Raw genomic sequence first — 25,241 nt, 5'->3', positions numbered from 1 at the left:
TATTCACACCCCTGAGTCAATACATACAATACATTAGAATCATCTTTGACAGCGAATACAGCTGTGAGTCTTTCTGGGTAAATCTCTAAGAGATTTGCCCATCGGGATTATTATTTTTGAAATTCTTCCAAGCTCTATCAAATTAGTTGTTGATCATTGCTAGACAGCCATTTTCAAATCTTGCCATAGATTTTCAAGCCGATATAAGTCAAAGCTGTAACTAGGCCACTCAGGAACCGTCAATGTCATCTTGGTAAGCAACTGTAGTGTATATTTGGAATTGTGTTTTAGTTTATTGTCCTGCAGAAAGGTGAATTTGTCACGCCGTGTCTGTTGGACAGCAGACTGAACCATTTTTTTCCTAGTCCTTCCCAATCTTTATTTCACTAGGCAAGTCAGTAAAGAACAAATTCTTACCCCAGCCGACACTGGGCCAATGGTGCACCGTCCTATAGGACTCCCAATCACGGCCGGATATGATTCAGCCCGGATTCAAACCAGGAACTGTAGTGACACCTCTTGCACTGAGATGCAGTGCCTTAGACCACTGCGCCCTTGGGTTAATAACTTCACTACGCTCGAAGGGATATTCAATGTCTGCTTGTTTACATTTTGATCTTTGTTGTTTAATCGGTGTTTGCAATTCACTGCTCGATTGTAGGACCTTGCAGATGATTGTATGTGTGGGGTACAGAGATGAGGTGGTCATTCAAAAATCAGGTTAAACACTAATGTTGTACACAGAGTGAGTCCATGCAGCTTATTATGTGACTTGTTAAGCACATTTTTACTCCTGAACTTTTAGGCTTGCCATATCAAAGGTGTTGAATATTTGACTTGATACATGTTTTTATATATATTTTTGTATACATTTGTAAAAATGTATGTGTACGCCAGTGACACAAAATCTAAATTCAATCCAAATTCAGGCTGTAACATACATTTAACTGGTTAACCAAAAGACCCAGCAGCCCAGAACATGACACTCGCCCAGAACAGCACTAGAGTAGTACATCAGGAAAAACACTTAATTGTGGTGAGAGAGAGAATAGGAAGAGGCCTTGACAGTGTGTCTCCTCCCTCTGTTAATAGCTAGCTAATACTAGATGCATGATAGATAATATCCTTTGTCTCTACTCTCTTTGTACTAGATGAGTATAATGGTTTCAGATTGAAAGACAGGACCCATTCTTATATAATAATAGATGCATGACAGATAATTTCCTTTGTCTTAAAAAAAAAAAATATTAGATCAGTATTATTTGTTGGGAAACTCAGATAATTTCCTTTGTCTTTACTTTTACTATATGATAGATGACTTTCTCTATATGATTGGGGCGGCAGGTAGCCAAACCGGAAGATTGCTGGATCAAATCCCGGACCTGGCAATGTCAAAAAAATATGTTGTTCTGACACTGAACAAGGCAGTTAACCCACCGTTCCCCGGTAGGCTGCCATTGTAACTAAGAATTTGTTCTTAATAAAAAGATAGGTACTATAGATGATCTAGGGACATGTTTATGGATTTGATATCGTCAGGGGAAAACCTCTGGTTGAAAATATTGAGGTGGAAGCAAGCACTTCAAGAGTCTTTCACTCCCTCATATGGCTTCCTACCTCCCTGTCTACACACCCCCACAGTGTGTGAGGGCGGGGAGTGAGCAGAGAGCCGTATTCACACACTCTTGACAGAGTGATGCTGACACACTCAGTTGAACTGGCAGCTGCTGCCGCTGCTGCTTCTAGAAAGAGGAGTGTGTGTGTGTGTGTGACTCCACTCCAGGGAGAGTAAGACAGAAACATTTCCAGAGCTATACAAGGAGAGAATCTGTTCAGGAGGGGAGAACTCAACAGGAGTCGGTTGACAATGGGATGTTATACATAACAGCGGTAAGTGCTGTGTTGTGGCGCGTGCTCGGCAGTGATTCTTTCCAGTTTGAGATCTATTTATACGACTTGTGACCATAGCGGCGGGAAGATGTTTCGTTATTTTATGTAGAATACTAATGATATATTATGTGATCTTCCAAGACATTGATTCAGCTTTGATCTAACTACTAAAAGAGCACCATTGTGAGAAGTGGCAGAGCCAAACTCCATGCGCTCCGGACCGCTGCACCTACCCAACTATTTTTTGCCTCCACATATTTGGCATTTTTATGAAAATCTTAGAATATTTAGCCAAGGAAATGTTTCTGGTTGATCTAAACCAGTAAAACAGGAAAATAAACAGGTTAAAACGGGATTGAGTGCAGTAGCAGCAAATATGTTGAATGAACAACTAATAAGCATGGAGAGGCTCATAAATTTGACCAAATTACCTTATAATCTTTCAGTCTAATACCGCCATTTGCTTATTTGTCATCAGAACAACATATTACACTGCACCGACCTGGTGACAAAATATTTATATATTTTTTAAAACATGCTTTTTGAAAGTAGTTAGGCCTACGGTCCTCTAAGTTTAGCTGGAGCAAATATTATGGATATACTGACAAGATACAGGTCTCTTCGCCCTAACGAGGGCTATATCAGACTGCTAATACAGGACTACTGAAGGCTTGCATCAGTTACCTGATGTGGAATAGAGTTCCATGTAGTCATGGCTCTATGTAGTACTGTGCGCCTCCCATAGTCTGTTCTGGACTTGGGTACTGTGAAGAGACCTCTAGTGGCATGTCTTGTGGGCTATACATGGGTGTCCGAGCTGTGTCCTAGTATTTTAAACACTTTGAGCCATGAGAGATTGACATGAATGTCATTAATGTTAGCTCTCCATGTACTTTTAAGGGCCAGCTGGGCTGCCATGTTCTGAGCCAACTGCAATTTTCCCAAGTCCCTCTTTGTGGCACCTGACCACACGACTAAACAGTAGTCCAGGTGCGACAAAACCAGGGCCTGTAGGACCTGCCTTGTTGATAGTGTTGTTAAGAATGCGGAGCAGCGCGTTATTATGGACAGACTTCTCCCCATCCTAGCTACTGTTGTATCAATATGTTTTGACCATGACAGTTTACAATCCAGGATAACTCCAAGCAGTTTAGTCACCTCAACTTGCTCAATTTCCACATTATCCATTATGAGATGTAGTTGAGGTTTAGGGTTTAGTGAATGATTTGTCCCAAATAGAATGATTTTAGTTTTGGAAATATTTAGGACTGCAGCTCTTTGTTAAGTGTTGCAGGCATTTCAGTCGCTGTAGTAGCTGACGTGTAAAGTGTTGAGTCATCCGCATACATAGACACACTGGCCTTACTCAAAGCCAGTGGCATGTCGTTAGTAAAGATTGAAAAAAGCAAGGGGCCTTAACAGCTACCCTGGGGAATTCCTGCTTCTACCTGGATTATGTTTGAGAGGCTTCCATTAAAGAACACCCTCTGTGTTTTGTTAGACAAGTAACTCTTTATCCACATTATAGCAGGGGGTGTAAAGCCATAACACATCAGTTTTTCCAGTAGCAGACTATGATCGATAATGTCAAAAGCTGCACTGAAGTCTAACAAGAACAGGATCCATCTGCCCAACTTTTTTCTCCCCTTACTAGCTCTGACCTTGTTGATAGCTATTTTCTTGAAGAAAAATGGACTTACTATGACTGTGATGTGGTTTTCCTACCAAGTTACCGTACCTTAAGATGAATGCCCTAACTGTCAGACTAAATGACTAAAATGTTAAAAAAAGATATATACATACACACACACAAATAATTACTTAAGAGGTTAAACATTAGTAGAAAGTAGCCTAAGTAAAGGTATGGGTCACAACACATTACAAACCAAACACACCTGTGAGGTAAAGCATATTTGACTTTCAACAGTCAACAAGAAAACTTGCAGAACAAATAGGCAGTTTTACTGGCAGATGTCAATGATGAGACTTGAGAGGGGAGACACACCTTTGTCTTTGTTAGATGGACATGGTATCGTGGCCATGACACCATTGGCAGGAAAGCCATTAAAGCCTTGTATTTACAATGGAATACCTAAGTGCCTGGGAAGTATACTTAAGCAATAAGGCTCGAGGGGGTGTGGTATATGGCCAACATACCACGGCTGTTGCGTCGTGCCTAAAAACATCCATTAGCCGTGGTATATTGGCCATAAACTATAAACCCCGAGGTGCCTTATTGCTATTCTGAACTGGTTACCAACGTAATTATATTAAAAATTAAATGTTTAAAAATTAAAAATAAATGTTTTGTCATACCCATGGTATGCGGTCTGATATACCATGGCTGTCAGCCAATCAGCATTCAGGGCTCAAACCACCCAGTTTATAATCAGTGTCTTATGTCAGACAACAGTACACACACACACATACATGAAGCAGAAATGAATACATCAAAGTAAGACAATACTGATATCCAGAGCCATTTATTTTAGCATGTCTCTACTTCTAACTGTTGTTTAATTTACCAATGCAAAATGACCCCAGTTTCATATACGGTAAGCGGTGGTGAGTGGAGTAGTGTAACTGAATGTTCCTTTCCAGTTTACTCCAGATTTACTTGAATCAGAAAATTTGCAGACGATTGTTTCTTGAACAATTGTCCTTTATGAGAAAATGACACTTAATTAGTAAACACAGATTCATGCAGGCGTGGACTTCACTGTAACACACAGACAGTCAATATTCTCATTAACACACGAGGGGGGGGGGGGTGGCTGGGGGAAGCTGAGGTTTAGACAAGACAGCAATACCTCTTCTTACTCAGGCAAAGAGGGAGTCACAGGAAGAGATAAGGATGGAGAGAGGGAGACACAGGAAGAGATAAGGATGGAGAGAGGGAGACACAGAGAGGGGAGAGAGGAGACAGAGATAGATACAAGATTCTGAGCGAGTGACCCTATTAGGCAGTGGGTAGCTAATGATAAAAGCTCTTGGGGGGGGGGGGGGGGGGGGGAAGCAGCTTGGTGATGTGCTGGGAGTCCCAGGCCCATCCATGATCCCCCTTGGTTTATACCCAGGCCAAACGGGCAGGAACAACCTATTCTCATCCCCGCTCTCTCACTGTCATTGTGCTCCCATAGCTATCCTGATGCCCTCCATTGTGTACCGAACACTTTCCGCAGCTCTCAGGAGTTTCGATGGATCGTCGCCATAAACCCCTCTATTATGGGAGAACCCCCGGCACCACATTTGCTGCGCTGGCTTTTACCATTTTACCATTCACCGGCCACATTTTGGACTTCTCAGCTAATGTCACACAAAGCCACACTAGGAAATCAGAGGAGAAGCACGCAACAGAAGTACTTGTTCTTATGATATGAAACTGATTTAGTTTAAATGATAAGCCTATAGATTTAAAACAGGTGTAGAGGGATTGGGTGACTGGAAGGGCAGCTTCTCTGAGGTGTGTGGGGGGCCTCGACTCATCTCACTTCAGTCTCTCAGTGGACCCACTCTCCCCAAGTAGAACCCCACCAGCCACTATATTTTAATTTACGTTTTAGTAATTTAGCTGACGCTCTTATCCACAGCGACTTACAGGAGCAATTAGGGTTAAGTGTCTTGCTCAAGGGCACATTGACAGATTTTTCACCTAGTCATGTCAGGGATTCGAACCAGCAACCTTTTAGTTTCTGCTCCAACACTCTCAACCGCTAGGCTACCTGACCACAATACTCAGCGTGTGTCCGTAAATTCAATCTGGAGTGCCAGTGCGCTCAGAGTGCGCTCTGGGCTTTCATAAATTCCCGAGCATTGTCAGATTGTCCAGAGTGTTTCGCTCTTGGAGCGTTCAGAATGCACACTCTAGACGCGCTGGCCGAGGAGGAGGGCTGATCCGAGCGTTCTGACCTCACATCAGCAGTCAAACTAACTGGCTAACGTTGGCTAGCCACTTCCAGACACGAATGTGAGAACCGCACTGACCATTTTACGCACCCTAGCAGAGCTGGTTAGGCTGCTTTCATGTTATCCAGAGCGTTGGTGACTAACTGTGCTGCTGGCAACAATTTAAGTGCGCTTTGTTTTACTGATGTTTACCGGCACTGGCCGTATTCAACGGGTGTTGAGCATTCGTAAATTCATCAATTATTCTGCACTCTGACACAGTCAAACGAGAGTACTCTGAAATCAGATTAGATGGCCAGAGTAAATTTACAAACGCACCCTTAATTGACAGTCTTCCTCCAATGTATGTACAATAATCCACAGATTTTCGGTACATTATGAGAGGAGTTGGAGTTTAAAAGTGCGTCAAAGTACAAATAATTGCTAGATTTTTGTGTTGTGTGTTCTGTTAAATGTTTGCTCAGCCCACATGCTCTATATATGTAATGTATACAATAACTATCTCCTGATATACCTGACCATATTGAAAACTCAATGCCACTCTTGCTAAATATAGTTTCAGAATACTCAAATCTCAGGATATAAAATTAACTTGGAAAACCCTAAAATAATGGCAATAGGAAAAACAAACATTCATGATCTACAGCAATCCTTTAGTGGACCACAAACAAATATATAAAATACTTAGGATGCTAAATAAGTGACAAACAAATATAAAGAAATGTGTCTCATTACTCAACAATATGAAAGCAGATCTAATTAAATGGAAAAAAAATCTTCCCAGAAATCTTACAAGTAGAATATTTCCTCTTCAGAATGGCATGGCTCTCGAAGTTGTTAATTGATTTCTCGGTTATCACACCGAAGACATTCTTATAAAAAAAGTATACTCTATCATAAGACTTTATATGGGCAAATAAAAATAGAATAAAAAGGAAAGTTCTACACCTTAAGTCTGAGGGTGGTGTTACGTTCCCCCAGAAAGAAAACCAAACAGGTCACTCAAACAGAAAAGGGAACTAACAAAGTCACCGACAACAACCAAAACAGGTGGGGGTTTAAGGAGGGGTTATAAAAAGACTCTCATAGGGGTGTTCATTGAAAATTGCATAGCAAGAACTATGGCCTAAAAGACACCCACCGTGAACGCCCACTAAATTTGCCCACACAAACTTAGACAGGAAGCAAACCAAAAAGTTTAGCAAAATAAAAAACAGGGAAGATCAGACAAAGGAATGTTTATCCAGAAATCAAATAGGGAGCGCCAACTAAAGGTGTTGACCCCCCCCACATCTTTCAAGACAACTGAAGCACTGGGCCAGTCACTCTTAAATGTCATGTCAGCACAGGTGAAACACCTTTCAACTAACAATATGGACAGATCAGCACAGGTGAAACACCTTTCAACTAACGATATGGACAGGCCAGCACAGGTGTGCTGACTAACGAGGTGACACCAATCGGCATGCCTTACGTGCTAACCTGCAGCCTCAAAATATAATTGGAAAAAACAATACTTGTAACAGTGGTTTTAACCTTCCAGACATGGAATTGAATCAACACGCCACCACCCAGGGCTTTTACTTGCAATACATAGGCTAGTTAAATGCACTAAAGAGGAACTCTGTGTACATATTGAAGATGTGCACGCTCATCCCCAGAAACTTTTCACATGTGAAGTTTCAAAGGATAAAGCTAAGAACATATCACTCCCTAAAAACACAACCCTATGGAACAATCATTGGATCATAGCGTTTAAGAATCTACTGATAAATTGGTCCACATTGAAAAGTAAAGGCATATAAACTGTAAAAGAGATCTCAGAAGAGCCAAGATTAAGAATTGTTGCCCTGCATAAAGCTGGAAAGGGTTGCAAAAGTACCTCTAAGTCAGTCCACGGTAAGACCAACTGTCTAGAAATTTAGAAATTTCAGCACTGTTGGTACTCTCCCTAGGAGTGGCCGTCCTGCAAAGATGACTGCAAGAGCACAGAGCAGAATGCTCAATGAGGTTAAGAAGAATCCTAGTGTCAGCTAAAAACTTACAGATATCTCTGGAAGATGCTATCTTCTCTGTTGAGTCTACAACACATTAAACACTAAACAAGAATGGTGTTCAGGGGAGGACACCATGGAAGGAGCCACTGCTGTCAAAAAAAAAACGTTGCTGCACATCTGAAGTTCGCAAAAGAGCACCTGGATGTTCAACAACACTACTGGCAAAATATTCTGTGGACAGATTAAACTAAAGTTGTGTTTGGAAGGAACACATAACACTGTGTGGAGAAGAAAAGGCACAGCACACCAACATCAAAACTTCATCCCAACTGTAAACTATGGTGGAGGGAGCATCATGGTTTGGGGCTGCTTTGCTGCCTCATAGCAAACTGTCCAGGCCCTCAGATGGAAAAATGTATTCCCAAGTTTATCAAGACATTTTGCAGGAGAATGTAAGGCTATCTGTTCGCCAATTAAAAGCTCAACAGAAGTTAGGTGACGCAACAGGGCAACAACCCAAAAGACAGAAGTAAATCAACAACAGAACAGACGCAATACGCCTTCTGGAGTGGCCCAGTCAGTCCTGAACTCAACCTGATTGAGATGCTGTGGCAGGACCTCAAGAGAGTGGTTCACATCAGACATCCCAAGAATATTGTGGAACTAAAAGTTTTTTAAAGAGGTATGGTCCAAAATTCCTCCTGACCGTTGTGCAGGTCTGATCCGCAACTACATAAAACGTTTAGTTGAGGTTATTGCTGCCGAAGGAGGGTCAACCTGTTATTAAATACAAGGGTTCGTCTATGTTTGTCTATTATTGTGACTTAGATGAAGATCAGATACAACTGTACGATCAATTTATGCAGAAATCCAGGTAATTTTAAAGGGTTCTTTTTCTTCCCACAGTATGTATGTATGTATGTATGTATGTATGTATGTATATATATATATTTTTTTTTTCATCATACTATTTTGTTGAGGTACTGTTTTCATTATTGGTTTTGTTAATGACATCACTACTGCATGTTAACCTCCCCAGTAATGAATCATCCTTGAAAGCCCTGGCAGGAAATCTATTTATGACCATTACACTATTAGACACAGTCAGAATAGACACAGCTCAATATATATTACCTTAACATACATGCCGTGGCTTGGACAATGAAACATGTATCTGTGTGCCTGCATGACTAAATGGCCCCACAATTCATCATTATGACACTTTATTAGCCCGACTAGCTTTTTAAAAAATCATGGAGATTATAGAAGCAAAAACTATGCTAAATAAGAGTAAATACTACAACTTTACATTAAAAAAAGAATAGTCAAGTCTTTACAATAAGTTGCTTTTGTACCTGTGTTGTAATTGCTCTAGTAATGATGTTGTATTCAAGCTGCAATATGTAACTTTTTTAAGGGAGACCGACCAAATGCACATAGAAATATGTGAGTTATAGAGCTTTCATTCTCATCATTCGCTATTTCTATGCATCCTGTTCTTTAGTTTATGCATCTTTTACTTTGGGTTTTGTACAACAGCTTCAAACAGCTGAAAATACAATATTTTTTGGTTATGGAAAATATATTTCACAGTGGTTTAGATGGTATAATATAGTTCAGTGGTTTAGATGGTATAATATAGTTCAGTGGTTTAGATGGTATAATATAGTTCAGTGGTTTAGATGGTATAATATAGTTCAGTGGTTTAGATGGTATAATATAGTTCAGTGGTTTAGATGGTACAATATAGTTCAGTGGTTTAGATGGTATAATATAGTTCAGTGGTTTAGATGGTATAATATAGTTCAGTGGTTTAGATGGTATAATATAGTTCAGTGGTTTAGATGGTATAATATAGTTCAGTGGTTTAGATGGTACAATATAGTTCAGTGGTTTAGATGGTATAATATAGTTCAGTGGTTTAGATGGTATAATATAGTTCAGTGGTTTAGATGGTGCAATGAGTCTCTTCACAATGACTGCTTGTTTTGTCACAACTGAAGTTAGGCAAACTATTAGAATTTTATCAACTAGGAAATGGCAGAGCGATTTCTGCATATTGCATCTTTAAATAACATTGTATTAAGAACTTAATACATTCTAGTTAGAGTAATTACAGAGTAACTATACAGGTAGAACAGCAGTCTAACGTAAACAGTTACCAGATGTTTAAGAACTCTATCACACCCAAAGGCAAAATTGTAAAATTCCGTTTCAGACTAGTTGATTGATCGGTTTGTCTGCTTTTCTCTAAGGAGGATTTTATTACACTTAACTCTCACCACATTGGGCCATTAGAGTAAAACGTGTACTCTCTGTTCCATTTCAGAGCAATGCTCGGCACCCTGGGGATGCTGGATGAGTCTGAGCAACTATGAGGACGGCTGTGTGTGAGTCAGTAACAACAGGAGTGTGAGTGACTTGCCGGACGGAGGCGATGGTTTCCGGGTGGCTCCTCATGTGATTCTCCCTGACACACCCATGCCTCCTGCTCCATGTGGGATACCTAGGATGGAACACACACACTGCTATGCACAGTCACTGGGACAACTGCCTGTGCAGCCACTCTTTCACACACTCTTGACACACATCACTGCCGCCACCACCGCTCAGACTTGACAAAGGAAGAACCCCGGAATTTTCTAGAACCAATTTTCCGGTATGTTTGTGAATCTTCGGCGGATCCGCAAGTGCCAGTGCTTGCAGCTAATGACCACGTGCCTGGTGCTGTCGGTGGTGATGGTGTGCTGGGATGGCAGCGTGGTGAGCCACGTCAAGGCCTACTCCTACCGCTACCTGGTCAACCGTTACACCTTCATCAACAAGAGCTTCACCATCCCGCGGCAGGAGGCCCAGATGTTCAGCAACCACCGCTACCTGCTCAACCACCCGTATAAGTGCTCAGGAGAGAAGAATGTTTTACTGCTGCTGCTAGTCAAGTCCTCCCCAGAGAACATTGAGAGACGGCGAGCCATACGGTCTACGTGGGGCAACGAGACCTACATCCACCAGACCCTGGGGGTGACGGTGAAGGTGGTTTTTGTGCTGGGCCTCCCCAAGCAGCAGGAAGCTGCCCATACTCGGAGGAGCCGAGGGGGCACCCAGGACAACCTTGTCCGTGAAGACCGCTTGAATGGCGACTTGGTCCAGCAGGACTTTGTGGACTCGTTCCACAACCTAACCCTCAAGCTTCTGCTACAGTTTCGGTGGGCGCACGCCTACTGCCCGCACGCCCGCTTCCTCATGACGTCTGATGATGACATTTTCGTGCACATGCCCAACCTGGTGCGCTACCTTCAGGACATAGACAGGAAGGGCGTTACAGACTTCTGGATCGGTCGCGTGCACAGAGGCGCGCCACCCATCCGCCGGAAGGAAAGCAAGTACTATGTCCCATACGAGATGTACCCGTGGTTGGCATACCCGGACTACACGGCAGGGGCGGGTTACGTTGTCTCTAGAGACGTGGCAAACAAAATCTACCAGGCTTCGTTGACCCTCAACGCCTCGCTGTACATCGACGATGTCTTCATGGGCATCTGCGCCAACGCCATGGGTGTGTTGCCGCAGGAGCATGTGTACTTCTCAGGTGAGGGCAAGGCGCCCTACCACCTGTGCATCTACGACAAGATGATGACGTCGCACGGCCACGTGGCCGACATATACGAACTCTGGAAAGCCGCCACGAATCCGGAGGTCAAACGGGTCACGTCAGGACTCTTTGGGAGGTTGTATTGCACAGCTGTGAAACTCACCCTTCTCTGTAGACCTTATTTCTTCAACAGCTACCCCTGCAAGGCAGCCTTGTTGTAGTACAGTAAACCTATGTACTGTGTTTGGTCCAAAATAGAGCGAGGGATCATTTTGTACCAAATTTTTCTTTCATCGGTCTCCGGTCATTTGAAAAGGATGAAGGAGGGAAGGCCTGTTTTTTTGTGTTGATGGAGTAAGATACTCATGAGTCATATCTATTGCTGTAAATTTGGGTTTTACAGTGACCTCTCTCTATGGCTTTATAGTGACCGTATATCTATATGGCCAGCAGTGGTCCAATTCTTAATATCTTTACAATGTATTGAAGAGCAGAGACTGAATGTGATGAATGAGGAGATGCTATCCAGAGATAAGGATGACAAATAGGATTCTAAGTGAATTTCCGCACCCACATCTCCTTCCATTAAACTAATTGAGAGAATGGCCTAAAATTCTGTTATTCTGTTGGTTATGCTGCTGTGGTTTAAAACTAACTGTGGATGGATACAGTTGGCTCATAGTCTGTCATTTCACAGTAAGGTTTGCTAAAGTTAAAAGGAAGATACGGTGGCAACTGTCTTAGGTGAAGCAGTACATTAATGTGTAGCATATGTTTGAGTTATTAGTGGTGACTAGTGACATACTGTGCCCGTGGTTGGCATACCCAGACTACATGACAGGGATGGGTTATCATGTGTGAGTGCCAAAAGTGTCTGTTACGAGGTGGAAAATTCCACAGAGATTAAAAGTATTATGCATATCAGCTGATCTCTTATCATTAATGAACATTTAAATGAACATGAATGAATTTTTCTGTAAATTAAAGGAGGATGCAGGTGGGAAATATACAGCTTGTTTCAAGCAATTTCTTTGTATTACATTTGGAAACCCTAACCAAAACATATAGGAAGCCTTTTCAACCTGTCGCAAAGCAAATAAGAAACAAACAATTAGGTGATATAGACTAACTGTGAAACAAATTCATCTCAGAGAAAGGTTGTTGAACCACAGATCATATCCAACCCCTTTCATGGGTTCTCTCTCTTCACCATAGCAACTGTATGTTGAGCAGTGGGTGGGGGGAGTGGGTTAGATGAGTGACACACAAGCCTCACCACAAAGCTCTGGGTTGTGTTCCTGTGGACATTCTGCATGATGGCTGTTGACATGAGTTCACTCTTGATATACAAGCCAGTGGAGGTTCTTCCAGGATGTACGTCTGTAGAAATATTTAATATAATGAAACATAAGCCTGTAAATTACATAATTGTAATCATTATAGCTGTGCACTATTGAGGGCAAGATGAGAATATTAAGCAAACAAATGCCTCATTGCCAGTGTCTATATACAAAAGTATGTGGACACCCCTTCAAATTAGTGGATTCGGCTATTTCCACCACACCCATTGCTGAAAGGTGTATAAAATCGAGCACACAGCCATGTAATCTCCATAGACAAACATTGGCAGTAGATTGGCATTACCGAGAGCTCAGTGACTTTCAACGTGGCACCATCAGTTCGTCAAATGTCTATCCTGCTAGAGTGTTCAACTGTATGTGCCGTTGTTGTGAAGTGGGAACGTCTAGAAGCAACAACGGCTCAGCCGCAAAATGGTAAGCCATAAAAGCTCACAGAACGGGACCGCAGAGTGCTGAAACGCGTAAAAATCATCTGTCCTCGGTTGCAACACTCACTACCGAGTTCTAAATTACCTCTCGAAGCAACATGAACACAAGAACAGAGCTTCATAAAATGGGTTTCCGTGGCTGAGCAGCACACAAGCCTAAGATCACCATGAACAATGCCAAGCATCGGCTGGAATGGTGTAAAGCTCACCGCCATTGGACTCTGGGCAGAGAACGCTACCTGCCCCAATGCATAGTGCCAACTGTAAAGTTTGGTGGAGCAGGAATAATGATCTGGGGCTGTTTTTCATGGTTTAGGCTAGGCCCCTTAGTTCCAATGAAGGGAAATCTTAACACTACAGCATACAATGACATTCTAGATCAGTGGTCACCAACCTTTTCTGAGTCAAGATCACTTTTGCAGTCAAAAAGCAAGCTGAGATCTACTGCTCAGATTCTCATTCCTACAAACAGTTGTGTAGGAATGAGGTTTTGGCAGTAGGCCGAATATATTATCACAGCATATTGGCTATATGATGGCCTACCAATATTGTTAATCGACCATATTACATTTCAAAACTTGAGCTTTGATAACAAAATAGATCAGTTGGTTTACCATTGTGGAGCATGAATTGAAATAAATGGCTTTTTATTTTACTGGACTGATGGTACCTGCACCTGATGTTCAAGGAGGTCAAATTACGACGCTAGTTATCTTAAGGTCAAAAAGTCGGAGCTCCAGAAAGATGCCCGAGTTTCCGACTTGGAATGGCCGTTCAAAACAATTTTTCCCAACCTCCTCTCACGGTCCCTGCTCTCTCCTTCCTTTCCTCCGGTGAGACTGATCAGAGAGAGGGGACACCGTCTTCCACCAAATGGTGAAATTCAAGTCGCACCGTATCTGCCTCATGAACAAATTAATGCTGTTCCTATGACCAGAGAATGTTAAATATTCCTTAATATTAAAATCAATATGACAAGCTGCTCATAATAATAAAACGCAGGGCTATCGATACTTGGCTACTCATTCATTGCAGCTGCAGCATGAGAAGCGCGTTTTGTAATAGTGTTGAATAAAAACTGTGACAGTCCTGAATATAAACATGAACTCACTCAGAAAAACAGCAGCTCTTTTCTGTATTCGTTGACAGTCTCTCTGTGGCCATGGTTTTAAAAGTTATTAAATCTGACATAAGCTAGTAGCCTACTAAACTTGGCTGTAGCCAGAGTCATGGAAGCGCTGTAGCCACGGTGATTTGAGCTATCTGATTGGGCAGCACAATAGGTACACTCGATTTATTCACAGATTTGCCGGTCCGCCGGGTAGGCGGAGTTTGTCTCATGGGAACACTTTGCTTACCCGGTGCGCAGGACTTTTGAATCTAGTGCACCTACCGACAACAGCTCAACGATATTTTTTAAAAACGAGCGCAAGACTTTGTCGTTTGTTGGTTTTTCTACAGAAATATTTGGTTATCGACTAGGAATGCCTTGAAGTGATCGACTGGCTGGCGACCACTGTTCTAGACGATTCTGTGCTTCCTACTTTTTGGGAACAGTTTGGGGAAGGCCCTTTCCTGTTTTAGCATGACAATGCCCCCATGCACAAAGCAAGCCCATACATAAATGTTTTGTTGAGATCTGTGTGGAAAAACCTGCACAGAGCCCTGACCTCAACCCCATCGAACACCTTTGGGATTAATTGGAATGCTGACTGCGAGCCAGGCCTAATTGCCAACATCAGTGCCAAACCTGACTAATGCTCTTATGGCTGAACTGAAGCAAGTCCCAGCAGCAATGTTCCAACATCTCTAGTGGAAAGCCTTCCCAGAAGTGTGGAGGCTGTTATAGCAGCAAGGGGAGGGGGGACCAACTCCATATTAATGCCCAGGATTTTGGAATTAGATGTTCGAGGAGGTGTCCACATACTTTTGGTCATGTAGTGAGTGTATCAGCTTCAAATGTTTTTGTCTTTCCAGATCAGGCTGACTCAAAGATTTGTGGGGGAGAGTTGAAGAGGCACCTAGCCCATTGCTACAGCATGATGTCATGCATGCCTCAGAGACAGTAGCCTCAAAACTATAGCTCTATTGTTGTTGATGTAAAACTTAAAAAATTGGGACTGTTCTGTCTCCATAATGTCAGTTACAAATAGTTTTGAGGAAGTGCATTTCTGATCTGTTGCATAAGTAAGATAAGAATTGGTTGAATCGTTCAAAACCAAATAAATTGGTCAGTGCTATGAAGGATACTTGGGACGCCCCTATCCTAAACCACATCCTTAACTTTAAAATGTCATGTTCAATCGGGGAGAGATATCCCAAAATCACGGACCCCAAAAAATCCGCCTTTCTTTCTGTTTTGGGCATATTTTCTCATGGGCCTTTTTCCTATTTGTGCGTTTTCTTTGTATAATGGCCCACGACTTGTTCTGAAAGTGGTGTGTAGGAATATCTTTGGGATGAGCCATTCTCCAAACATCTGGCCTGTTTCCAAGGCAACTGCACAACAGAATAATTCACACAAATGATTAAGAGGGGCCCAAAACACGGTCCAACAACCTACCTCTCACAATTCATAGCTACTACTGCAGTGCACATGTAACTTTCATTTTGCCATTGAAAGGTCCTGTTCAGAGTGACACAACTACCCAAATATATTCAATTTTCTTGTTTTTATCACTTTTAAGATATTATCGGAGCTTTACAAAGGTCAACCAGTTTTTCTCCAGCCCTTTGGAAGACTTGATTCTCAATCCGAAAAACATTTAACAATGCAGCAGAACTGGTCCTTGTGGAATCAGCCAATCTCTATCCAAATGTCCAATTAGTTTATTTTTTCTTCTCTCTACCCTCCCAATGCGGTCCTGCCAGCATAATTGCATTGACTTCTGTGAACGTGGGAGTCAAAGAACAAAGTTCATGTGCTAAAAATACATGCATTTACCATATCATAGCCAATTACACATTCACTGAGGTGCTCAGCGCCCCTGAGGTAGACTATAATTATAACTAACCTGCCTGCCTCCAATTTACACAGAGGTACTGAGATATGGAGAATTTATACAAACATGCCTGAGTGCGTATCCACCTAGCTAAATTCAACAGATTAAACTAAAGGCCATACAAACTTGCCTGCTTTATTGCTACAAACGGAAACAGTACTATTGTGTTCTATACAGTGCTTTCAGAAAAGTATTTACACCCAAGACTTTTTCCACATTTTGTGTTATAAAGTGGGATTAAAATGGAATTGTCATCTGTGAATAATCTACACAAAATACTCTGTAATGTCAAAGTGGAAGAAAATGTTTAACATTTGTAAAAAACGAATGAAAAATAAAACATGAATATCTTCATTAGATAAATATTCAACGCCCTGAGTTAATACATGTTAGAATCACCTTTGACAGAAATTACACCTGTGAGTCTTTCTGGGTAAGTCTTCAAAAGCTTTCCACACCTGTATTGTGCAACATTTGCTGATTATTATTTTCAAAATTCTTCAAGCTCTGTCAAATTGGCTGTTGATCATTGCTAGACAACCATTTTCAGGTCCTGCCATAGATTGTCAACCAGACTTATGGCAAAACTGTAACTCGGCCACTCAGGAATATTCACTGTATTCTTGATGAATAACTCCAGTGTAGGTTTGGCCTTGTGTTTTGTTATTGTCCTGCTGAAAGGTGAATTCATCCCCCAGTGTCTGGTGGAAAGCAGACTGAACCAGGTTTTCCTCTAGGATTTTGTCTGTGCTTAGCTCAATTCCATTTCTTATTTATCCAGAAAAACTCCCCAGTCTTTCAACGATTACAAGATGCAGCCATGATGCAGCCACCACTATACTTGAAAATATGGAGTGTGGTACTCAGTAATGTGTTATATTGGATTTGCCCCAAACATAACACTTTGTATTACACTGTGAATTAGATCAGTGCTATGGAGTAACTACAATGTTGTTGATCCATCCTTAGTTCTCGTCACAGTCAATAAACTCTGTAGCTGTTTTAGTCGGCCTCATGGTGAAATCTCTGAGCAGTTTCCTTCCTCTCCGGGAACTGTTAGGAAGGACGCTTGTGTCTTTGTAGTGACTGGGTGTATTGATACACCATCCAAAGTGTATATTTTACCCATCTACAATGTCTTGAGTGACATATCAGCTAACAGGCATAGTCACTGTAATTTTCAATTGTGCCTTGTCCCAGTCTAATCCACACATTTTAACATCACTCCAATCCTTCCTGTTCCCAAACTGAGCAATCGGGGGAGAAGGGCCTTGGTCCAGTTTGAACTCTTTGGCCTGAATGCCAAGCGTCACATCTGGAAGACACCAGGCACCCTTCTTAAGGTGAAGCATGGTGGTGGCAGCATCATGCTGTGGAGATGTTTTTCAGCAGCAGGGACTGGAAGACTAGTCAGGATCAAGGGAGATGAATGGAGCAAAGTACAGAGAGATCCTTGATGAAAACCTTCTCCAGAGTGCTCATGACCTCAGACTGGGGCGAAGATTCACCTTCTAACAGAACAACAACCCTAAGCACACATCTAAGATAAAGCAGGAGTGCCTTTGGGACAAGTCTCTAAATGTCCTTGAGTGGGCCAGCCAGAGCCCAGACTTGAACATCTCTGGAGAGACCTGAAAATAGCTGTGCAGCAACGCTCCCCATCCAACCTGACAGAGATTGAGAGGGCTCTGTACCGGTACCCCTGTATACAACCCCGCTATTCTTATTTTACTGCTGCTATTTATGTTTTTCTTTACTCATACTGTTTTTTAAATTGCATCATTGGTTAAGGGCTTTTAAACAAGCATTTCATTGTAAGGTCTGTTGTATTCGGCACATGTGAAATACATTTTTATTTGATCTGCATAGAAAAATGGCAGAAACTCCCCAAATACAGGTTCCAAGCCTGTAGCATCATAACCAAGCAGAAAGCCACATTCTCCAACACTGACATAATTGACAAACAAGCATGGGTTTGGTGAGACTGCCAAATCAGAGGCAGTAGGGATGACCATGGATGATTTCTTGATAAGTGTGAATTAAACAATTTGTCTGGCCTGCAAGGCACTCAACATGAAACACATTGAGTGGCAGGGAAAATGTATGGAGTAAAAAAAAGGGAAGTAGGGAAGTAAAAGTTGGCAAAATACAAAAAGTAGATATTCTAAAAAAACTGTAGTACTTTCAAGTATTTAACTTAATATTTTTTCCCCCTTAGTGTAAAGTAATCACAATAACATAAAATGTGGATAAAGTCAGCAGGTCTGAACACTTTGATGGCACTGTATACTGTAGCTGAGTGTACGTTGTGTAGTAAGCTACTATCTTTGTGCACAGCCTATATGTGCACCAATACTGTAAGAGCTTTCATTGTCTGCTTATATGCCCCCCTTATCCTACGGTTCTAACTTGGGGTACAGGTAGAAAACTGACGTTCTGAATTCCGGCACCGTACATTTCACAAGTGCTGAACAAATATAGTTGGCCACATCCAGCCTAGCTCGCTCATGTCTTAATCAAAATGAACCGTTAGGTCTCTTTTCCACTCATCCCCTTATGCAATAGTATGAACATCAATTGTCAGTAGAAAACACATTTTCAGCCATGTTTCATTAGGTAGTATGAGGCTGCTATAACTTGCCGTCAGACAAGGCTCCGCTGATAACCAGGTGTAGTTGTATCGATTCACTCCATTTTGAAAAGCTCTGCAGTTGTGTCCTAACAGTTTGTGGGCACCGTTTGTCACCATAGCACAATGTATTGTTTGTGGCTTTGCTGGCACACATCTTTAAAAAATAAAAAAAATTAATCAGTTGTGACAGTGACTCAGTATCCCTCTGTAGATGCCTAGTGTTTGTTCTTTAATTTAGTTAATATTTTTTCTTAACTGCATTGGTGGTTAAGGTCTTTTAAGTAAGCATGTTTTTTCAGCACGTGACAAAATACTTTATCTGCAGAGAATGGAGAAACTCCCAAAAACAGGTGCTCAGCCTGTAGTGTCATTCCCAAGATTCAATTCTGTAGTCGCTGCCAAAGGCGCTTCAAAGTACTGAGCAAAGGGTCAGAACACATGTAATTGTGATGTTTATTATTATAAATTAGCAGACAAGGCAACCTGTGTTTGCTTTGTCATTATGCTGAGGGGCAGTAGTGGGTTGGTACCCATCGTCACTAAACAATCTTTAAAACTGCATTGTTTGTTAAGGGCCTGCAAGTAAGCATTTCAGTTAGTGAAATTGTTGGAACCACTGGTCTAGATGGCTCAAATAACATGCAAGTTGTCATTGTAACAAGTAGGTTATTCACCAAATATTTAACACTACATGGTATCATAGTACAGTGAGTTGGTTTTATTAAGGCTTTCAGTTGTAGGGATAATGGCTACACACAAAACAAGTTGAGCAGGAAAAACATTCCACAAAATAGTCACTGATGATTTGACAAAGGGTGATTGGTACGCTCAAGTCAAAATAAAAATATCCAGGTGAGCCAAATCAATAACATTGGAGCAGACTCATTACACCGCACATCATATCAAATTTATTTGTCACATCCACATGGTTAGCAGATGTTAATGCGAGTGTAGCGAAATGCTTGTGCTTCTAGTTCCGACAGTGCAGTAATAAGCATGAGTAATCTAACCTAACAATTCCAAAAGTACTACCTTATACACATGTGTAAAGGGATAAAGAATATGTACATAAAGACATGAATGAGTGATGGTACAGAACAGCATAGGCAAGATGCAGTATGTTACCATAAAATAATTGGCAGACATAATACCACTTATACCAGTCAGTCCACAACTACCTAAAACCACACACCTTAACTGTACAATGAAATAAATGACTGGTAAGAACCATATTGTTTAGTCTTGATAGCTTGTGGTTTCAACCAGAAACTCAAGGTTAAAATCAACTGTCCATGACCACCATATCTTACAAATATCAGAAGTCTGAGTCAAGATAGGCAAACTTCTCACTCAATATTATTCTCCCTCTTTGTAGGAAGGTGACCAAGGAACCTGCTGCACATCAATTCCGAGCCTGGATATCAAAGCAAAAAGATATTAAACTCAAGTATAAGTGTAATCAGATTTATAAAACATTTTTGTAAATGTAGTCTGACATTAAGTAACAGATTCCTACAGAGAGAGAAGCCCGTGGTGGAGAACAGACATTTCATCTCCCAAAAGGTGTTACTGCTAAGCCATGAAAGGGCAGTTGCAGAGGAAAACCCATTTGGGATAACAAATACATGTAGATATGTCAAGTCACGCATGACAGTTAGATAAGAGTGAGATTCTACTCTCACCAGTAAGTCCGTAGCGATGAGTACTCTGCTTGAGCCAGGCCAACTCCCTCATGATGACATCCCTCTCCTTCTGGTCCATGTCACCATGCTGGAAAACAAAGTGTTACTTCAACCTACATTTTAAATTACAACCCCATGCCAAACACGACAGAAATTTTAAATGCATTATATTTCAGGGAGCAATGTGTCTGATGGTCTTACCAGAGCAGAGATCGTGAAGCCCCTTGAGTGCATCTTCTCAGTCAGCCAGCAGATCCTCCTGGTGTTGAGGAAGATGCCTGCCGGAGTAACTGTTGGCATCCCGTACAGGTCTCACAATGTGTCCAACTTCCACTCCTGGAATTAATGTGAGGGTAACAATTTCAGCGACCAGACTCGCCTTACAACATACACCACTTCTAAATGGAAAATAACCAGAAATTGTAGCACAGAATCTTGAGACAAAGGACACGGGACATTAAGAAAGAGGTCCACCCAAGCCTCATTACAACCCTGGCTTTACTGTCCTTCCTTGGTGTACCCATGCTTACATGACCGCAAGAGCCAAGCCCACAGGCTTCGCCCCCACAATTTTAGCAGGGTGCTTTAAAAAGAAGGGAAACACTATACACAATGACTACAGACACAAAATATTTACAAATGGCAGCAGCTAGTCTTCCTGCGGTCCTGAAACATTAAGGCAGGTATACACGCCCACAAGAGTCATGTATTTCCTGAACGCTACCCACCTCACTCTACATTGATGTAGAACTGCTTAATACCCTCTAGGGAAATTCCTTTTATTTCACCAGAATGCCAATGGGCTCTCGCATGAACTTCTTGGTCACCTCTAGCACATCAGTAGGCATGGTGGCTGACAGGAGGACCACCTGCACAGCATTTAAAGAAACACCAGTAAAAATCACAACTGGAGGAAATGCACTAATCTTAAGTCACTGATTAATTGTTGCACTGGGCCTCGAGACATGAGGTCAACGAACATTAAGAAAGAGGTTCGACCACAACTCTTTTCCGGCACAGTGCAAAATGCTCTCCTTCCACACAATACTCTGCTAGCATTATTGCCTAAACCAAGGGTTACCTGGATTCTGCAATTTTAGCACAGTTCTTTTATATGGAAGTGGGGTGGCTGGGGCAGAGACAAGCCCATGTTGATTGCCTTGTGGCAACAAGGTTTACCTTCTATTTTCTACAGCAAGGCTCTAGAATTGAATCCAGAAATCAATATATATATTTACAAGTAAAATGGGCACAACTTAAAATCTGCACCGTGGTCAAGCCAAACTAAGACATCTGAAGCATATAAATGGACAAGATATACATATATTTTCTGAATTTAACTCTGCATTTTTGTCTAAAAGCTTATAATCAAGCATTTCACAGTAATGTTGATCTATACCTGTTGTATTTGGTGCATGTGACAAATACAATTTCATTTGAATTACAAGCCAGTCAGATAGCAGATAGCAGATACTTACACTGATGAGTACTTACAGGCGTCACCTGTTAAGCATCAAACATCCAGTCTGGAGTTCCCACCACAATGTGGGGGGACTCAGTCTGCAGCTTCTGCATCTCTTTGCGGACATTAGTGCCCAAATTAGGCATGGCAGGCCCCCATGTAGTCCCCCAGAGCCAGAAGCCCCTTCTGGATCTAAGAAAACAGACAAAACAAAAACGTCATGGCGATTTGCTCTTGGCGCCAATGTATTATACAGGACAGACGGTCTTGAGTGATCAGTATAACAGGTTATCACCATTATCAGGTCTGTCCCGAAAGATGAAATGCCATCATTTCACTCACTTTTTACAGAACAGAAATCCCTTGCTAAGTAGTCAGGCCAACTTTCAGATTAATGCAGTCATCGACTACAATAATCCTAAAAGATTGTCACCTCCTTTAACCCAATTAGCTGATTTTGCAGGAAGAATATACCTTTTCAGTTGTAGATTATCCGAATATGCCGCCTGGGTCGGATAAACATGTACATTTATCCAGACCTCAGGCACAGCATACCTGCTGAGCCAGGGTCCAATTCTGCAGGATAGAGTCTTGCCCGTGCTTGGGCGATGACGTTGCAGCCTGTGAAGGGAAAAAGTAAAAGGGATCCAGGATCAGCACTTAAATCCTGCGTTGCCCGGTGACAATTGACTAAATGATCAGTAATACAGAAAGTAGTTCTCCATTGCTGTGTCAGTCCCGAAAGATGGTATGGCATCTTGTCACTCAATAGACAAGAATTTAAATAGCAATTATACCAAGCCAAAATAACACATGTTAAATGTTGGTCCCATGTTTCATGAGCTGAAATAAGACACCAGAAAATGTCCATATGGACAAGAAGCTGTACTCAAATTTTGGGCATACATTTTTTAATATCCTTGTTTGTGAGCATTTATACTTTCCCAAGATAAACCTGACAGGTGAGGCATATCAATCAAGAAGCTAATTAAACAGCATGATAATTACACGTGCACCTTGTGCCAGGGACAATGAAAGGCCACAAATGTGCAGTTGTCATAATGGCAGACATGCACAATTGGCATGCTGACTGCAAGAATGTCAACCAGAGCTGTTGTAACGGACGTGAAACGGCTAGTTTAGTTAGCTGTGGTGCGAGCTAAATAGCGCTTCAATCGGTGACGTCACTTGCTCTGAGACTTTGAAGTAGTGGTTCCCCTTGCTCTGCAAGGGCCGCGGCTTTTGTGGAGCCATGGGTACTGTTGATGTGTGCAGAGGGTCCCTGGTTTGCGCCCGGGTAGAGGCGAGGGGACGGACTACACTGTCACCAGATAGTTCACCCATGGCTGCACCCCTGCCCGGTCATGTGAGATCCATAGATTAGGGCTTAATGAATTTCTTTCAATTAAATGTACTATGAAATGTAAACGAGTAAAATATTTGAAATTGTGACATATTTTTGTTCAGTGTATTTTTTGCTGTCAACAAGCCATTGATACAAGGAATGACTGCCCGCTTGAATGGCTGACGGCTTCTGAAAACCACTCATACCCTAAGGAGTGTCTCCTTCAGGGGCCATATCTTCAAAATGAAGATTAATCTCGTTCCAGATGCTCTAAACACAATGAGAGTATTCTGTTCACACTTTTCGATGAGAAGTGTGAGATGACATTGAGTTAATTGCAGGCTTACGCTTGAGGTTTGAGTGATCAGTATTAAAAGTTGTCACCATTATCAGGTCTGCCCCGAAAGATGAAATGCCATCATTTCACTCAACACTCCCCACAGAACTGAAATCCACTATAACAAGTGGTACGCAAAAAGAGTTGGGTCAGAGATGGAAAAACTGAGAAACCAAAAAAACTTGATTAACTTACAGAAAAACCCAAGTCGCCACGTGGGAAGTTGGAAAATGTGTGATAGAGTAAACTACAAAAAGTTGTCTACATAATTAGTTTTCGTTTCCGAAAGATGGGATACCAATATTTAACACATCGTCCAAAAATTCTAAATGACTTGTTGCTTATCGAGTTAGGCCTGTGCTGTCCAAATTCACCAACCTTGGTTGGGCACGTGTCTCGTACGGTAATCTCAGGTGAGGCTGACTGACATGCCTACGAAATTCGACAATATTAATTTATATTCGCTAATATTTTATTTCCTTCTAAATGTGTATTTTAATCCTGCGGCCAGCCAACTCAGTGCGTCGCAAGTTAAAGGTTAGTTTAGCCGAGCAAGCTGGAACTAGGCCAAGGATGACACATTAACTTAATCAGGTCTGATTCCATCAGTCAAATATACAAATTATGTCTTGGTAACTACTACAGTTGACTGCATACACGTTACAAGCAACTACACGAGTCGGATATGAATTGCCATCTGCGCAGATAATTAAAGTAGCTAACATTAGCGAGATAACGTTAGCTAAGTGAATGCCAATGCGTCCGGCGTAACCCACCTAGTTCCCTCTGAATATCTGCAAGATGCATGGAAAACGAACATCTATAAATACATGTCATTTTAATTTGTTACAATAATTGTAAATGAGACAAGTTTCTTTGTTTTACCTGTTGTAATCAGGAGAGTTGCTAGACATGATCCTTCTCCAACTTCAACATGCGACTGGAAAGACCTACGCGCAGGAGGACAAGCGCTTTTATATGGCCGGACTATTTTCACTGAAATGTAAAAATTCAATTTATTCGAAAATACTTTCTCAACACAACAATACAATATTTTTTAATATACAAATACTTGTGTTTTATGTGTTAATACTGTGACGTTTCATTCTATAAAGATTTTTATTTTAAAAATGTAGACTATATTTTAGAACGGAATGATATTACAGCACAAATTGCATGTGCTTCGGTTGCTACGGCGTCCTCATCATGTCAAAGTTCTGGGAATGGAAAATGTAATGGTAGGTGCTATCTGTATTCCTGGGGACGTCCATACCCTAAATCCTAACCCTAATCCTAACCTTAACTCCTACCCTAACCTTAACCCTTACCTAACCCTAACCTTAACCATTTTAAATGTCACCTTCAATGGAGTAGGGACGTCCCAAGGATCTGGGATAGCAAGGATGCAGGAGTACCTTTGCCAAGACAACATACTGTATCAGTTTTATAAAATAATTTCTAACCTCAATCAGACTCCTATTTTTCTCATGTCAAAATGCCCTGTTTTACCACTCATACATTTGGAATGTTTTGGATTATTATCAAATTAGTTATAGCTGTCCCGGCCCTAGCCCCATGTCAAAAATACAAAACTGAGGCTTAAATGC

The 25,241-nt window shown here is 41.6% G+C and overlaps 1 protein-coding gene and 6 non-coding genes across 9 annotated transcripts; 1 reads left to right on the top strand and 6 right to left on the bottom strand.

The window, feature by feature from the left end:
• The first annotated feature begins 1,692 nt into the window (after positions 1-1,692).
• LOC110509000 (lactosylceramide 1,3-N-acetyl-beta-D-glucosaminyltransferase A-like) lies at positions 1,693-12,983 on the top strand. The gene is made up of 2 exons (XM_021589932.2): positions 1,693-1,890; positions 10,123-12,983. Exon 2 carries the CDS (start codon positions 10,455-10,457, stop codon positions 11,604-11,606), a length of 1,152 nt encoding a protein of 383 aa, XP_021445607.2. The 5' UTR covers positions 1,693-1,890; positions 10,123-10,454; the 3' UTR covers positions 11,607-12,983.
• Positions 12,984-19,505: 6,522 nt separating this feature from the next.
• LOC110508999 lies at positions 19,506-24,671 on the bottom strand. 3 transcript variants are annotated; one of them, XR_002471387.2, is made up of 7 exons: positions 24,520-24,671; positions 22,427-22,573; positions 21,985-22,144; positions 21,219-21,359; positions 20,692-20,826; positions 20,491-20,578; positions 19,506-20,222 (listed from the first exon to the last, which is right to left on the bottom strand). It is a non-coding gene; the product is annotated as an uncharacterized LOC110508999 (transcript). The 3 variants fall into 3 exon arrangements; XR_002471385.2 differs by having other exon boundaries at positions 21,969-22,144; positions 24,520-24,670; XR_002471386.2 differs by having other exon boundaries at positions 21,969-22,138; positions 24,520-24,670.
• LOC118944910 lies at positions 20,909-21,088 on the bottom strand. The gene has a single exon (XR_005040314.1). It is a non-coding gene; the product is annotated as a small nucleolar RNA SNORA81 (small nucleolar RNA).
• On the bottom strand, positions 21,432-21,612 carry LOC118944909. The gene has a single exon (XR_005040313.1). It is a non-coding gene; the product is annotated as a small nucleolar RNA SNORA81 (small nucleolar RNA).
• Positions 22,222-22,292, bottom strand: LOC118944911. Its single transcript, XR_005040315.1, has one exon. It is a non-coding gene; the product is annotated as a small nucleolar RNA SNORD2 (small nucleolar RNA).
• LOC118944913 lies at positions 22,645-22,719 on the bottom strand. The gene has a single exon (XR_005040317.1). It is a non-coding gene; the product is annotated as a small nucleolar RNA SNORD2 (small nucleolar RNA).
• On the bottom strand, positions 23,656-23,726 carry LOC118944912. The gene has a single exon (XR_005040316.1). It is a non-coding gene; the product is annotated as a small nucleolar RNA SNORD2 (small nucleolar RNA).
• Positions 24,672-25,241: the final 570 nt, after the last annotated feature.

This window comes from Oncorhynchus mykiss, chromosome 28 (genome assembly GCF_013265735.2).
Source record: "Oncorhynchus mykiss isolate Arlee chromosome 28, USDA_OmykA_1.1, whole genome shotgun sequence".
Lineage (NCBI taxonomy): Eukaryota > Metazoa > Chordata > Actinopteri > Salmoniformes > Salmonidae > Oncorhynchus > Oncorhynchus mykiss.
Note: the sequence above shows the minus strand (reverse complement) of the source record. Positions and strands in the feature narration are given on the sequence as shown.

Coding starts and splice junctions, on each gene's coding strand:
- LOC110509000 (XM_021589932.2), top strand. CDS start 10,455: ATGTTTGTGAATCTTCGGCGGATCCGCAAGTGCCAGTGCTTGCAGCTA.